The sequence below is a fragment of the Perognathus longimembris genome, chromosome 28 (assembly GCF_023159225.1).
Source record: "Perognathus longimembris pacificus isolate PPM17 chromosome 28, ASM2315922v1, whole genome shotgun sequence".
NCBI classification, from domain to species: domain Eukaryota; kingdom Metazoa; phylum Chordata; class Mammalia; order Rodentia; family Heteromyidae; genus Perognathus; species Perognathus longimembris.
In genome coordinates, this window is record NC_063188.1 from 102,812,781 (window position 1) to 102,826,335 (window position 13,555).

Genomic DNA, 13,555 nt, shown 5'->3' on the forward strand with positions numbered 1-13,555 from the left:
ATAAATTGTGTGATTAGAATGTACTATGACATATACTTTAAATATTTGGTTACTTTTGAAAACACAATTGAGGTGCAATGTGGTGATTTAAAAGAAATTTGGTCTGGAAAAGTAACATAACAAGATGACCAGTTTCACAAGGAAATTTATGCTGTTTACAACTAAAAGAGGAAATACACTCATCTATCTTTGCACCATGTTACATAATATAATATATGAAGAATATTCCGAAAATTTATGAACTGAAGTTTTTATATAATTTGAGTAAAATTCTAAAATGTTGAATAAACATCTTGACTGTTTCTTTGTATATTTAGTATATGTATTCAAATATGATAATAGACACCCCTATGTATTTTTAAGTAGCGGAAAGGATCATTAATATTAACTGTATGTAAATGCAATGACAAATGGGATATAGTAATTGTGTTATATTTTCCCAAAGCTTCTTTTAATAATCTCATTTACTGTTGTCTATATATAAATTTTTCCTCAAGTCTGTGTCTATATAAACAAACATGGAAACACTGGCCCTCACCTGGATCCAAAAAAAATCCAGAATCTTCCTGATCACTTTGGCCCAGGCCCTGTGAATGTGATACTTCGTCGGACTGTTCAGTCCTTTGTGGATTGTGCCTTTGAAGCAAAGACTGTTTTTGGATTTCTTAAGCCAGATAATCGTGGAGGAGAAGTGATAACTGGTATACTAATTTAATCCTTTATTCAATTTTGTTTCCAAATTTAATTTCAAATTAGGCAAGATAGGATTTCATGACATGTAGACTATAATATTTATATTCTTTTGATGAGCTATAATCTTTTATTATACTTTTGTAATGGAGTATGTACAATAGTTACCAAATGTTTTTAGACTTAATGCTGTTTTGGGAAGTTTACTTGCCAAATCGACAAATGGTGTTAAAGTGATACCAATGTCACTCCAAAGAGTAAAGAGGTATGGAATTTGGGCTGGGAATATGGCTGAGTGGTAGAGTTCTTGCCTTGTATACATGAAGCCCTGGGTTCAGTTCCTCAGCACCACATATATATTAAAAGCCAGATGTGGTGCTGTGGCTCAAGTGGTAGAGTGCTAGCCTTGAGCAAAAAGAAGTCAGGGACAGTGCTCAGGCCCTGAGTTCAAGCCCCAGGACTGGCAAAAAAAGAGGTATAGAATTTTTTTTTTATGTATTTGTACCTCAGTAGTAATACATTTTAATTTATATAGCAAACACATTGTCCTATAAGAAGTTTAAATATAAATATAACTCAAGAGCTCAATGAAAGATAAGATGCAACTTGTGATTTCTGTGATTCTGTGATTAGGCATTTGTATCATTGGAGTGTTTGGAATAGAAGAAAATGTTATTAATCAAGGGATTTCTATTCTGTTTTCTTTCTGAATATTTTAAAGTAAGACTTTTTTTTTTTTTTTTTTTTTACCAGAGCAGGGTATTTTGTTTGAATGAGAGAAGCATTTAGTGTAAGATTATTCCTTTGTTATAAAAAAGCATGAATTAAAATTATACCTTTCCTAATTTGAGTTGATTTTTGTTAGTATGTTTTATTTCTCTCTCTGTGAAATATTGACATTTACTTTGCCCCAACAGCCTCCTTTGATGGAGAAAACCATGCCATCCAGCTTCCCCCAGTGAATAGTGCATCATTTGCTCTTCGCTTTCTTGAGACCTTGTGTCACAGCCTGGAGTGTGATAACCTTTTGAGTAGCCAGCCTTTTAGCTCTTCTAAGGGTAATATTCATAGCCTTACAGAACAGAATAAACCAGGTGAGAGAAAACCGAAGATTTTTATTCTATGCTTCTATTTTATATTTTATACTTGAGGATCTTATATAGCAGAATTTCTCTATCTTCTTTTAAAATAAGCATTTTTGCCAAATGTATAAGAAAGCAGTTTCTTGATGTGTTCATAATGAACTTGAGACTCAAAGTCTAGGCTTATATTTGGCTTTTAAAAAATGATTAGCTCACGAGTTACACATTTTCTATTATATTGAAATGTGGTTTACAGTTATTAGCCTTATAACATGTTTTTCTTTCACATGTGGTAGGTAGGTATAAAATACAAACATGCATGATAACATATACATGGCTCTATGCGTATACACACAAACAGATTAAGGATGGTATACTTAGGGGAGAAATCCAAAGGTGTAACTCCTCTGAACACCTAATGTACTGTTTATCAGTTGTGAGAGAGACACATGGGGAGAGTACATGAATGAAGGGAGGAAGGGTGAGCTAATGCAGTCATTATATTCAATGTACATGTGTAAAAAATGAAGTACACATATACAGTGTATACACATGCACATCTGAGGGAAGGTGGGAGGAGGGCACAAAATTCATGGAAAATAGGTAAAAAAAAAAAAAGTGCAGCAGTGGAGCCGACTGGCTTTACTGGATATTGATGAAAGGGAACCACACAACTTGTGGGCAGAGATGGGAGGGAGGGAATTGGAGAGAAGAAAAGAACAGATGATACTATGTAAAAGAAAGAAAATGTACTTACTACCTGACATATGTAAAGGTAATCCCCCTGTATATCACCTATAAAACAACAATAAAGTAATTTAAAAATGAGAGTAACATATTTTTAGGACAAAATACTCTACTTAGGTAGGTCATACCTGTAATCCTAGCTGCTCAGGAAGCTGAGAACTGAGGATCACGGTTCAAAGCTAGCCCAGGCAGGAAAGTCTGTGAGACTCTTATCTCCAATTAACCACCAGAAAACTGGAATTGGTACTGTGACTGAAAGTGGTAGAGCACATACCTTGAGGGAAAATGGTCAGGCACAGCTCCCAAACCCTCACTTCAAGCCCTGTGACCAACAAAACTACCTCAGGAGGTTTTGTCAAATGTATTGTTTGCATATTTTAGCAGTTGTCAATTTTAGGACATTTCAGTGAAGTAGAAAATACATAGAGAAAATACATAGTTGTTGCTCACAAAGTAAGCACAGCTGTACAACAAGATCTTGGTTGAAAAAAATAACCATTATTACTATTATAGAAACACCCCTAATGTGTCAGTGCCACTTTCTATCTGCTCCTCCCCTTGGATCCTTTGAGGGTAACTCTTGTCCTGACTTCTAGCATCATATTAGTTTTGTCTCTTTATGAGCTTAATGCAAATGGAATAACCACAGTATTTTTTTGTGGCTAGCCCTCTTCACTCATTATTTTAAGATTTGTTATGTATTTGAACATGTAGTTCATTTTCACTTTTGTATAATGTTCTTTTATGTAAATATTCCATTATTGTTTTATACATTTAGGTACTTTCCATTTGGTGCAATTATGGAAAGCATTATGGTGAACTTTCTAGTACAAGTTTTTTTGTGAAACATGTATGTCCTTGTATCATGATTCTAGGAGTAGAATTGCTAGGAAATGCATAGGCTCAGCATTAGTAGATAACATTAAAACAGATTTCACAGTGGTTGCATCAGTATACTGTCCAACCAACTGGTTTGCTACTAAGAATAGGTTCTCTGGTGACATTTTTTATTGTGCAAAATCATGTTATAGTCCTTGTCTTGTCTACTGACACCAGTAGTATTTCTTTATTGGTTTATTGTCTTTCTTCTTTACATAACTGGTTCATTTTTAGTATATTGGACATATGTAAAAAGATCTTCAGATGTTCCACATTCTACCTGTTTCTTTTCTCTTTTAGATAGAAAGACAAAGGGGCTAATTCCAATCAGAGACTCAGCTTGTTTGGAACTGAATAATTTTATTGAGACTCCATCTAGGGGCTGAGGTAGTAGTGTAATGGTAGAGTGCTTGAGTAGCATATAAAAGGCCCAAATTTGATTCACAGCAGTGTCAAAAAGAAAGAAAAATACGTAAAAGGAAATAAAATCAATCTATTTAGTTCTTCTCCAGGAAAACTCAGCAATTCTGTAGTTCTTAAGCCCTGAAAGACTACAGGAAATTGTGCATCTATTTTTTAGAGATTTGCAGCTCAGATTTTTAACCTTCATTCACAAAATTGGGACAGGCATGATGATGTGTACCTATGATCTCAGACTGACTCAGGAGGCTGATAGGAGGATCATGAGGTCAAGGACAATCTGAGCTACATAATGTGTTCCAGACAAAGTCAAGCCACATATTGGGATAGTGAGACTGTCTCAAAACAACAAAAAAGGGATAAATGTGTGGCTGTACAGTAGATCACCTTCCTAGCAAGTACAAAGCCCTGAGTTCAAACCCCAGAAGAACAAATAAAGTAGGGGTGAGAATATGATTCCAGTTTTGCCCAGCAAGCACCAAGTTCTGAAATTAAAACATTACTACCAGGGCTGGGGATATAGCCTAGTGGCAAGAGTGCCTGCCTCGGATACACGAGGCCCTAGGTTCGATTCCCCAGCACCACATATACAGAAAACGTCCAGAAGCGGCGCTGTGGCTCAAGTGGCAGAGTGCTAGCCTTGAGCGGGAAGAAGTCAGGGACAGTGCTCAGGCCCTGAGTCCAAGGCCCAGGACTGGCCAAAAAAAACAAACAAAAAAAAAAACATTACTACCAAAAATAATTATCATGTTGAAATAAAAACTTGAGTGTTTTAGTTCCTTTCCTTTGAGCTACAGGAGAGTATTGGAGATGTCAGTACTTTTTAAAGAGCTTTCAGCCTTATTCTCATTTTTGCATATAGTACCAGTACCAGCACATGTCCCATAGGGGAAAACCCCTCAAGATTTTTATTTTCGATTTGTCACTCTACCTGTGTGGTACAACTAAACCTTTTCTTGATTTGTTTTTGCCTTAGTGGAACCCTCTGTTTGGATCAAATACTATTTTTAGTTCAATAACATGGATCAGGAATATGATTCTTGGTGGGGGGGCGGTGATGGAAATACTTAAGTTTAGCCTAGAATAGTTCATCCCTTTCTGGAATTTGATTTTATTAATTTAGTTAGAAGTACATTTGATTGAGTAAGCAGTAGACTTGTTATAAGGGTAGCCTTAGACGGAGTCACCCATAAAATAGGATATCTATTGTGTCGTATGTCATCTTAACTCCTAGCTCTTGCTCTTGGAAGCAGTTTTGTCAGGTCTTTTTTGTTTTTGGTTGGTTGTGGGGCTTGAACTTAGTATCTGGGCACTGTCTCTGAGCATCTTTGTGCTCAAGGCTAGTGCTCTACCACTTGAGCCACAGCACCACTTCCGGTTTTTGAGTGCCTAATTAAAGATGATAGTCTCACAGGGACTTTTATGCCTGGGCTGGCTTTGCGCCATGATCCTCAGATCTTAGCCTCTTGAGTAGCTAGGATTACAGGTGTGAGCCACCAGCACACAGCTTGTCACCTCTTTTTATAATGTGATACATCACTATCATCTCTCTTGAGTATTTAGAGAGATCAGATGATCACATAATAAAGTATAGGCATATTCCTTTTGGAAATACTTGGAATTATTTCAGTAGAAATATTTAATAGGATGCTGTAAACACATACTTATGAATAATTGAATCATTGACATTGCTGATAAAGTTATAATATGCAAATGGTTGAGAAACATTTCATACTGATACAAAAATGTTTGAGTACAAGAATTATAACACATTTTTTTAAAACAAACAGTGGCTGAGGAACCAAGTGAAACTCAGAGCATGAAACGACCTCAGGATCCAGTGTGTTTGGATACTGTCCCTCTTAAGATGCCCAAATTAATGATAGATCCCTCTAAAGGTAAATAGCATCTACATGCCCCAGGATTGGGACAAAAAGTTCCTTTGCTGCCACTTAGGAATGCTTTGAGATGATATTCTTGGGGGTTAGGAAGTATATTTTCCCAACTAAGTTTGGCAGTTAGGCTGTTACTTTTGCAGTTCAAGTACTACACTCTTTTCAGAAGTACATACCTGTCATTTATCCCCAGGCAAAAAGAAATGTAGTAAACTTTCCATTCAGCTTTATTTTGCTAAAATCTGATATTGGAGTTTTATCATTACCTTTCTTCAGTGAAACTGTTCACTGCTCCAGTAGTAAGCAAGTGTTAGGAACCAACTTTATGATCGTGTTATAATAAGTAGTTGTGAAGAACTGAAGTCCCAAGAACCAGTGCTTCTCCACCCCACTTAGTACTGGGGATTGAACTTAGAGTCTTGTGTGTACTAGGCAAGTGCTCTACCACTTGAGCCATGCCCCCAGCCCAGAAAAAAGGCTTTTGTGAGATATTAACAGCCTTGGTGGCAAGACTGGCAAGAGCATGTACTCTATGTTAGAAGTTTGTGGCATGGCTTATGTTGTAGAGTGTCTTGTCTAGCAAGCACAAGGTCAAACACCAGTCCAACAAAAAAAAATAGTAGTTCGTGGTTGGTTCCATATAGAATGAATTAAGTAAATGGTTTCTAGAAAGGAGATTTTTGCCCATTTAATTGTACTTGAGCACTAATTGTGTTGAAAATAGCCTCCTTTTATCTATTTCTCTATAGAAAAATTGTTGCTTGAAGGAGCTGATATTCCCCTAGAGGAAAAACTTCATGAAGATTGTAAGACTCCACCACTAAGTTTAGGAGATTGTTTGAGTTCTCTCTGTGAAGTTGTACCAGCTACAAATGTACCTCCAGAGGAGAAGAAATCACCTTCCAAGAGCAGTTACTTTGATTCTCCATTTCAAATGCAGAGCGAAAGTGAAGGTATATTCAAATATAGTGATGGATCATCAGGCAATATGTTTATTTTTTTCCTTTGAGTTTTCTACACTCAACAACATCCCCTGAGAATGTATTATATTGGAGAAAGTGCCAAAATTAGGGAGGCCAAGTTCTCCCATTCACAACACTGCCAAGAGCCAAGCCACTATGGATACCGAAATCCTCATAGCATCATAGTTACCTCTGGAGATCTGAATCATCAACTGTGTTTCTGATAGAGATTTCTCAGAGTATTGATTTTCTAGCAATTGTAATTTGCCTTTTTTGGGGTACTATCAGATCTCTGAAACCACTCATGACTACAAATCCTATAAAGACATATTCTCTTTTCTTCTTTTTGTTGTCTTGAGACCTTTCCTATCCATAGCCTGTATAGCTCTTGTGTCAGAACAGAGCTCTGGCATCCTGTTTCTGTAGCTGAATCATTTCCCCATTCTCCACATTCTCTGTTAGATCCCTAGGAAAGGAGTGGCATGAGTAAACAGAGCAGCACCTTGTTGCCATTTGGAAAAATTTGAAACAGCCATCATGTGTAAAGATGGATATTACTTCTTGCCCTTTTAAAGGTTAAGAGTATAGAAAAGAGAGGGTAGAAATAAGTGGGCATTTTTTCTTTTTAGCATCTAGGCTAGATTGCGTAATGAATGAATTAGGAACCAAGTAACTCTTCCCATCGTTGATGCTATCTATGGACAACGTCACTGTTAGCATATGGTGACACATTTATTGGTGTCACTTACATCTATCCTACTCCTTTAAAGATTGTCTCTGATATTAGAGTCTAAGCATCAACTTTTATTCTATATGTGGTGGACCAGTACTCTTTTAAAAAATTGTTATTGTAGAGTTGATATACAGAGGGGTTATAGTTAGATGAATCAGGTAATGAGTATAATTCTTAGTGTTAATATGTTTTTAAAAGTCTGAGATTTACCATGCTACAGTATTGCATGTTTGTTTTAAAAATTTTGCTTCTGATCTTTCTAGGAATGGAAACTTAATAGTAATAACATTATTAGTAATTTAGTGATAATAGAATTTACCATCATCTTTATTACTATATGACACATATGCTAATTACATTATATTTTATATAGCTTCATTTACATAACATCCTAAGAATTCCATGAGATGAAAGTTACTGGTAAATATTTTTAAGTAAAAAAAAAAAAATCCCAGAAGTCATTTGTCTAAGGTCGTCCTCAAACTAGAAATAGACTGGGCCAATTCTTGAATCCACTCTGGCTCCAAGGCCATGCTCCTTACTACTATGCTACTACATTTCTAGAGAACAAGGGAACATTTCATTTTGAAATTGCCTAGTGATGTCACTTATTATTTTCTTTAAGGTACTATAGCTCTTATTTAAAACTGAGTTTACCTGTCGTAACTAGTGATGTTCATACAACTTCCTGTTGTTCTTTGCCCCATTATTTGAATGACAAAAATTGCTAACCTTTTTTGCAGCCTTCTGATTCTTTTGAAGATACAGATCCAACTAAATTATTTTTCCAGAATAGACTAAGCTAGGAAATTCTAATGCTTGTTTTATTTTTAATATAAAATTAGTCTTATACAAGAAATTATCCCTTTTCACATATTTTATCTGTAGTAATCTAGAAACGACTAGCATGTTAGCCAAAACATAAACATACCAGATTCTGATGATGGAAACTACAAACACCACAGAAATATAAGGTGATCTAGTCAGGAACCAGTGGTTCATGCCTGAAATCCTAGCTACTTTAGGAGGCTGAGATCTGAGGACTGGGATTTAAAGTTCATATAGGTAGGAATGTCTGTGAGGCTCTTATCTCCCATTAAGTACCAAAAATCCACAAGTGGAACTGTGGCTCAAGTGGTAGAACACTTGCCTCAGGTACAAAAGCTAAGGGGAACAACACAAGTAGTTTAGAAGGTAATTTAACTTTCTTTTTTTGTGTGTGCCAGTCCTAGGGCTTGACCTCAGGAGCCTGGGTGCTGTCCCTGAACTTCTTTTTTTCCAGGCTAGTAGTACTCTACCACTTGAGCATAGCTCCACTTGGATGTTGAATTGGAGAAAACTGTTCTATCTCAACTGCCCAAAGTGGTAGAACATTCATTGAAATAAAGTAGGAGAGTAATGGGTTAGGTTAGATGAGTCTGATTTAATCCAACTAACAGATCTTTTGCTATACTTGATGGTGGCCCAAGAGATCTTAGGTTTGTGCATCTATTTTATGATCTTAAAAGCTTTTTTAAGGTGCTTTCTGATGTTTGGGGTAGATCAAATGGTATGTGATCATCCTTTTTTACCTGCGTTGATACAGTCCAGCAAAATTTGTCTGCCATTTTTTCTCTGATAAGTAAGAGGGTAGGACATATTTTAGTATAGAGATTTTATTTCCCAATAAGTTGTGCTGTGTAAAGAAAATACATGAAATCTAGAGTTAAACATAATAGAAATATTTCTTTTATCTTCTTTGTTCTTTACCTATCCCACAAGTAAATATTCAAAATCCTCCTAAATAATCATATCCCAAATTATGGTAAAGAAAAGCTAAATCACACAAATAGAACAAACTTGTTTTAACTGTCCTTGGTTAGATAAACAAATCTTCCTAGCAAACTATAAAAATTTCTTAAATTGTCATCACATATTAACTTTAGGGAATTGAGCACTCTGAGTTTGTTAGAAGAAACAGATTTTAAAACAATTTAGTGGGGCTGGGGATATAGCCTAGTGGCAAGAGTGCCTGCCTCGGATACACGAGGCCCTAGGTTCGATTCCCCAGCACCACATATACAGAAAACGGCCAGAAGCGGCGCTGTGGCTCAAGTGGCAGAGTGCTAGCCTTGAGCGGGAAGAAGCCAGGGACAGTGCTCAGGCCCTGAGTCCAAGGCCCAGGACTGGCCAAAAAAAAACAATTTAGTGAAGAGCATAGCCTTGTGAGGTAAAAACCTAAATTGTTTCATGTCTCAGATATTTATTGATTAATAAACTTTCAATCATAACATCTGTTGGAATTCAATGTAAAAGAAATAAACATAATGAAATCTCCCTCTGTAAAAGCAATTTGAGCTAATAAAAATTAAAATGTTAAAGTGACTTCTGATCTGGCTAATCAAAATATAATTTCAAAATTTAGTTTAAAAAATCAAAATTTTAGAAGTTCCAATTAATACATAAGCCATGAGAGATGGTAATCTAAGGAGTAAATGTAATGCTAAGAATTAGCATATTGAATATCGATATTGAATGCATTGGAGAGATTTGGTAAAAGAAGTAATTCAGTGCCTTGTTTGCCCAACATGCTCAAGGCCCTGGGTTCTATTCCCAGCAAGCTTCATAAAAATTTATCCAGAGGGGGCTGGGGATATGGCCTAGTGGCAGAGTGCCTGCCTCATATACATGAGGCCCTGGGTTCGATTCCCCAGCACCACATATACAGAAAATGGCCAGAAGTGGCGCTGTGGCTCAAGTGGCAGAGTGCTAGCCTTGAGCAAAAAGAAGCCAGGGACAGTGCTCAGGCCATGAGTCCAAGCCCCAGGACTGGCCAAAAAACAAAACAAAAATTTATCCAGATTAGGCAATTAGAAACACATCACTTTGGGGAAATACCATGTATTTAGTAAAATTAACCTAATTTAAGTAAAAATTAAGAGCGAGTAGGAGAAATTCATTGCAGCGTTTGAAGTAGGAGATTAATGGTTTAGGTTAGATAAACCTAACTTAATCCAAGTAACAAATCTTTTTCGGTTTTTGTCTGTGGCCCAAGAAGCCTTGGGTTGCTGCATGTGTTTTTGTGATCTTTAAAGCTTTCAGGTGTCTTCTGAAGATGTTCTGCTGTTTAGGGAAAGTCACAGGATGGTGTTCTTAGATCTCTGATCATCTTTAAGCTTTTACTAGATTTTACAGTTGGAGTCTTAAGAGGTTCCAGGAATGAGACCACTACTCACTCCCTACCTTAACATCTCTTCTTTCAGAATAATGATCAGGTTAAGTATGATTTGTTTTTTTTCCCCCCTCATTGAAGATCCAAGTTATATAGCTGTACCTGACCCCAGTGTCCTGAAACAAGGCTTCTCTAAGGACCCTTCAACCTGGTCTGTGGATGAAGTGATACGGTTTATGAAACGTACAGATCCTCAGATATCAGGCCCCCTCGCCGACCTCTTCAGGCAACATGTAATGTATCTTTTGATCCGGGTTTCCTGCTGCCTTAATGCCTTTGAATGACCTCTCTTCGAGCCTTTCCATTGGATACTGACTTGTGTGTATAGTGGGGGAACCTTATCAACTGGTTTTTCCATTTTCAAAAATGGTTGTTTTGCCAAAGGTCCTTAAATGGTAGGTTAATGGTATACTCTTTAAATGTATCCAAGTGCCTACAATACTAAACAGTGCCAAGTTCTCAAGAAATGGTGTTTCATCCTCACCACTGTTAGGCTGCCAGCCCTTGTAGTAATGACAGATGTGTTTACCCCTCCAACATCACCCCAACCTGTTTCCTGCTTGGCCCTAGGACCAGTACTTGGAGGGGAAGACCTTCTTGTTGGGCTACCCAGTGAATCTAGCTACTATGTAAGGTTAATTGCAACTTCATTTTAAAACAGGGATTCATGAATATGAAATAACAGGCTTCCAGTATCATAAATTGGTTTATAAAGGTAAAAGAACTTGAGGAGAATGTCATATGACAAATAAGTACTATCTTCCTAATGTTTTCTGACATTCGTGATCTAATATATAGTGTGCCCTTTTTAATATTGTAAGAAAATTAGTAACTAGCTTCAGACAACTAATTAGGCTTCAGCATAAAGATAACCTTGTAGAGCATGTTTAGAGTTTGCATTAATGTTGACACATTTTTGGTCATTATTAGAAAGTTAATAACATCTGAAATTTGCTTCTACAATTCATAGCATTTGAACCATTGTCATAGATAAGGTAATATTTTATTTAACTCACGGTGTTTAAAATCAGATAATTTGATGCTTAGGATACATATTGATGATAGTGGGTTAAAGTTTCTTTTTCTTAAAATTTGAAATTTCTAAATTACCAATTGATGCTCCACTATACAAGTTATAGTTTCATGAAGAAGTGCATATTCAGAGAATATATATCTGAAATGTACAACTGCTCTCTCTCTTATACATTCTTATATATGTAGCTTTTGAAGCATAATTAATATGGGAACATTAATTATGATGGTTTTCTTCTCTCTGTAGGAAATTGATGGAGATGCTCTGCTTCTACTGAAGAGTGATATGATGATGAAATATATGGGGCTGAAGCTGGGGCCAGCGTTAAAACTATGTTACTACATTGAAAAGCTTAAAGAAGGAAAATACAACTGAAAAAAAATGCACAAGTTTAGATTAAACATAATCCTCAGGTGTTCTGAAAAAGTTTTGATTTAGAAACATTTGTCTTATCTTAGAAGTTTTTATTTCATAGATTACTATAAAATGTATTATCAGATTTGTAGAACTACATTTTATAGCTTTATAAAACATTTAAGGGCTTTGGGAAGTTACTCAACCAGTGACTTCCTAGGAATTACAAGGCCCTGAGTTGAAACGCAAATACTTTTCAAAAAATAAATACATTGAAAACCATTTAACATGTTAGTACCACAATACTTAAATTGGCAATTCATTCTTTGTCTTTTTACTATGTTTATAGTATAGTTTACAAATATACTTACATGTAATAAACAGAGTAAAAGTCTTTGATTCTAGTTATTCTTTGAAGCCAAAACAGCTAAATCCCAAAGGGGAGAACAGCTTCTGTAAAAAAAAAAGTCCATGAGAATTTTTATCAGAAGAGAATGTAAAGATGCACTTATTTTCTCTTTCTAAAATATTTTGGTTTTACAGTGTTCTGATAGTTTCCAGAAAAGGAGTAGCCATATAAATTAGTTTTCTTTCTGTTATTACTGCCCTTGAGATTTTATTTGCTCACATTTAAAGGAAAAAAGCAAGCTTGTAAGTTTTCATAGAATGATCTTAATCAATTTTTGATAAGTTTTAAAGATTATACAATAGAACGGTCACTTTGAAGTTTACACTACAAGAATGGTTTTGAATTGAGCTGGATTAAATCTTTTTTAGTAAAATTCCTATTTAAAGTTTCCTATATGTTTGCTAATGTTGTCCAAATATTTGAAAGATTTATGTTTTATTGTGTTTATTCTTGTTTGGATACTTTACCATATCATACTATTCTTGTACGGATACATACAAGTGTATTTAATATGGCACTTTGCACTGCTACATGATGAACTATGATGTAATTAGATGCTTTTATTCTGTAAAAAATTGTATGTATTACCTATACCTCAGTTTACTCTTCAGGTGATAAGAAACAATCTAACTGGCTTCCATACAGGGACATTCTCTTTCCTATGCAATAGTTTTAGTTGATTTGCTTATTTCTGAGCCATTTATTCTTCCACATTTTAAAAAATTAGTTCTGACTTATGGCTCCAGGTTTTATCTTATGAGTTAGAACTTTTAAGAGGAAATGGTGCTCTATGTTTATTGTTGTTATTTTATATAGTCTCAGTGTAATGTTTATAAGCTATGAGAATCAATTATAAAAGTATTAGCCATTTTTCTAAATACCAATAAAATGTTCATCAGGGCAAGAATGTACAATGTCTTTTTAGAAAACCAAGTGAATTTTAGTCAAGAATGCAATTGTTTAAAGCATCACTTCATCTATGTCATTCTCTGTAAGAGTAGATTCTTATTTAAATTCGATCTTCTTTCAAATTGTTTGTATGAAGATGCTGTGCCCAGTTGAACAATCCTCAGGTATTTGTATAAATACTATGTTTCGAAATTTCTGTATTTTAAAATATTATAATAAAGTTAAATATCT

At 35.5% G+C, this 13,555-nt stretch overlaps 1 protein-coding gene across 1 annotated transcript in view; it reads left to right on the plus strand.

Annotated features, from left to right (window-relative positions):
• Positions 1–12,328, plus strand: part of Scml2 (Scm polycomb group protein like 2) — a 61,413-nt gene extending 49,085 nt beyond the window's left edge. Inside the window, exons 11-15 of the mRNA XM_048335494.1 lie at positions 498–701; positions 1,608–1,784; positions 6,463–6,666; positions 10,701–10,852; positions 11,899–12,328. Of these exons, the coding sequence (XP_048191451.1) occupies positions 498–701; positions 1,608–1,784; positions 6,463–6,666; positions 10,701–10,852; positions 11,899–12,027 (866 nt within the window). The 3' untranslated portion in view covers positions 12,028–12,328. The remainder of the gene's footprint in view (positions 1–497; positions 702–1,607; positions 1,785–6,462; positions 6,667–10,700; positions 10,853–11,898) is intronic.
• Positions 12,329–13,555: the final 1,227 nt, after the last annotated feature.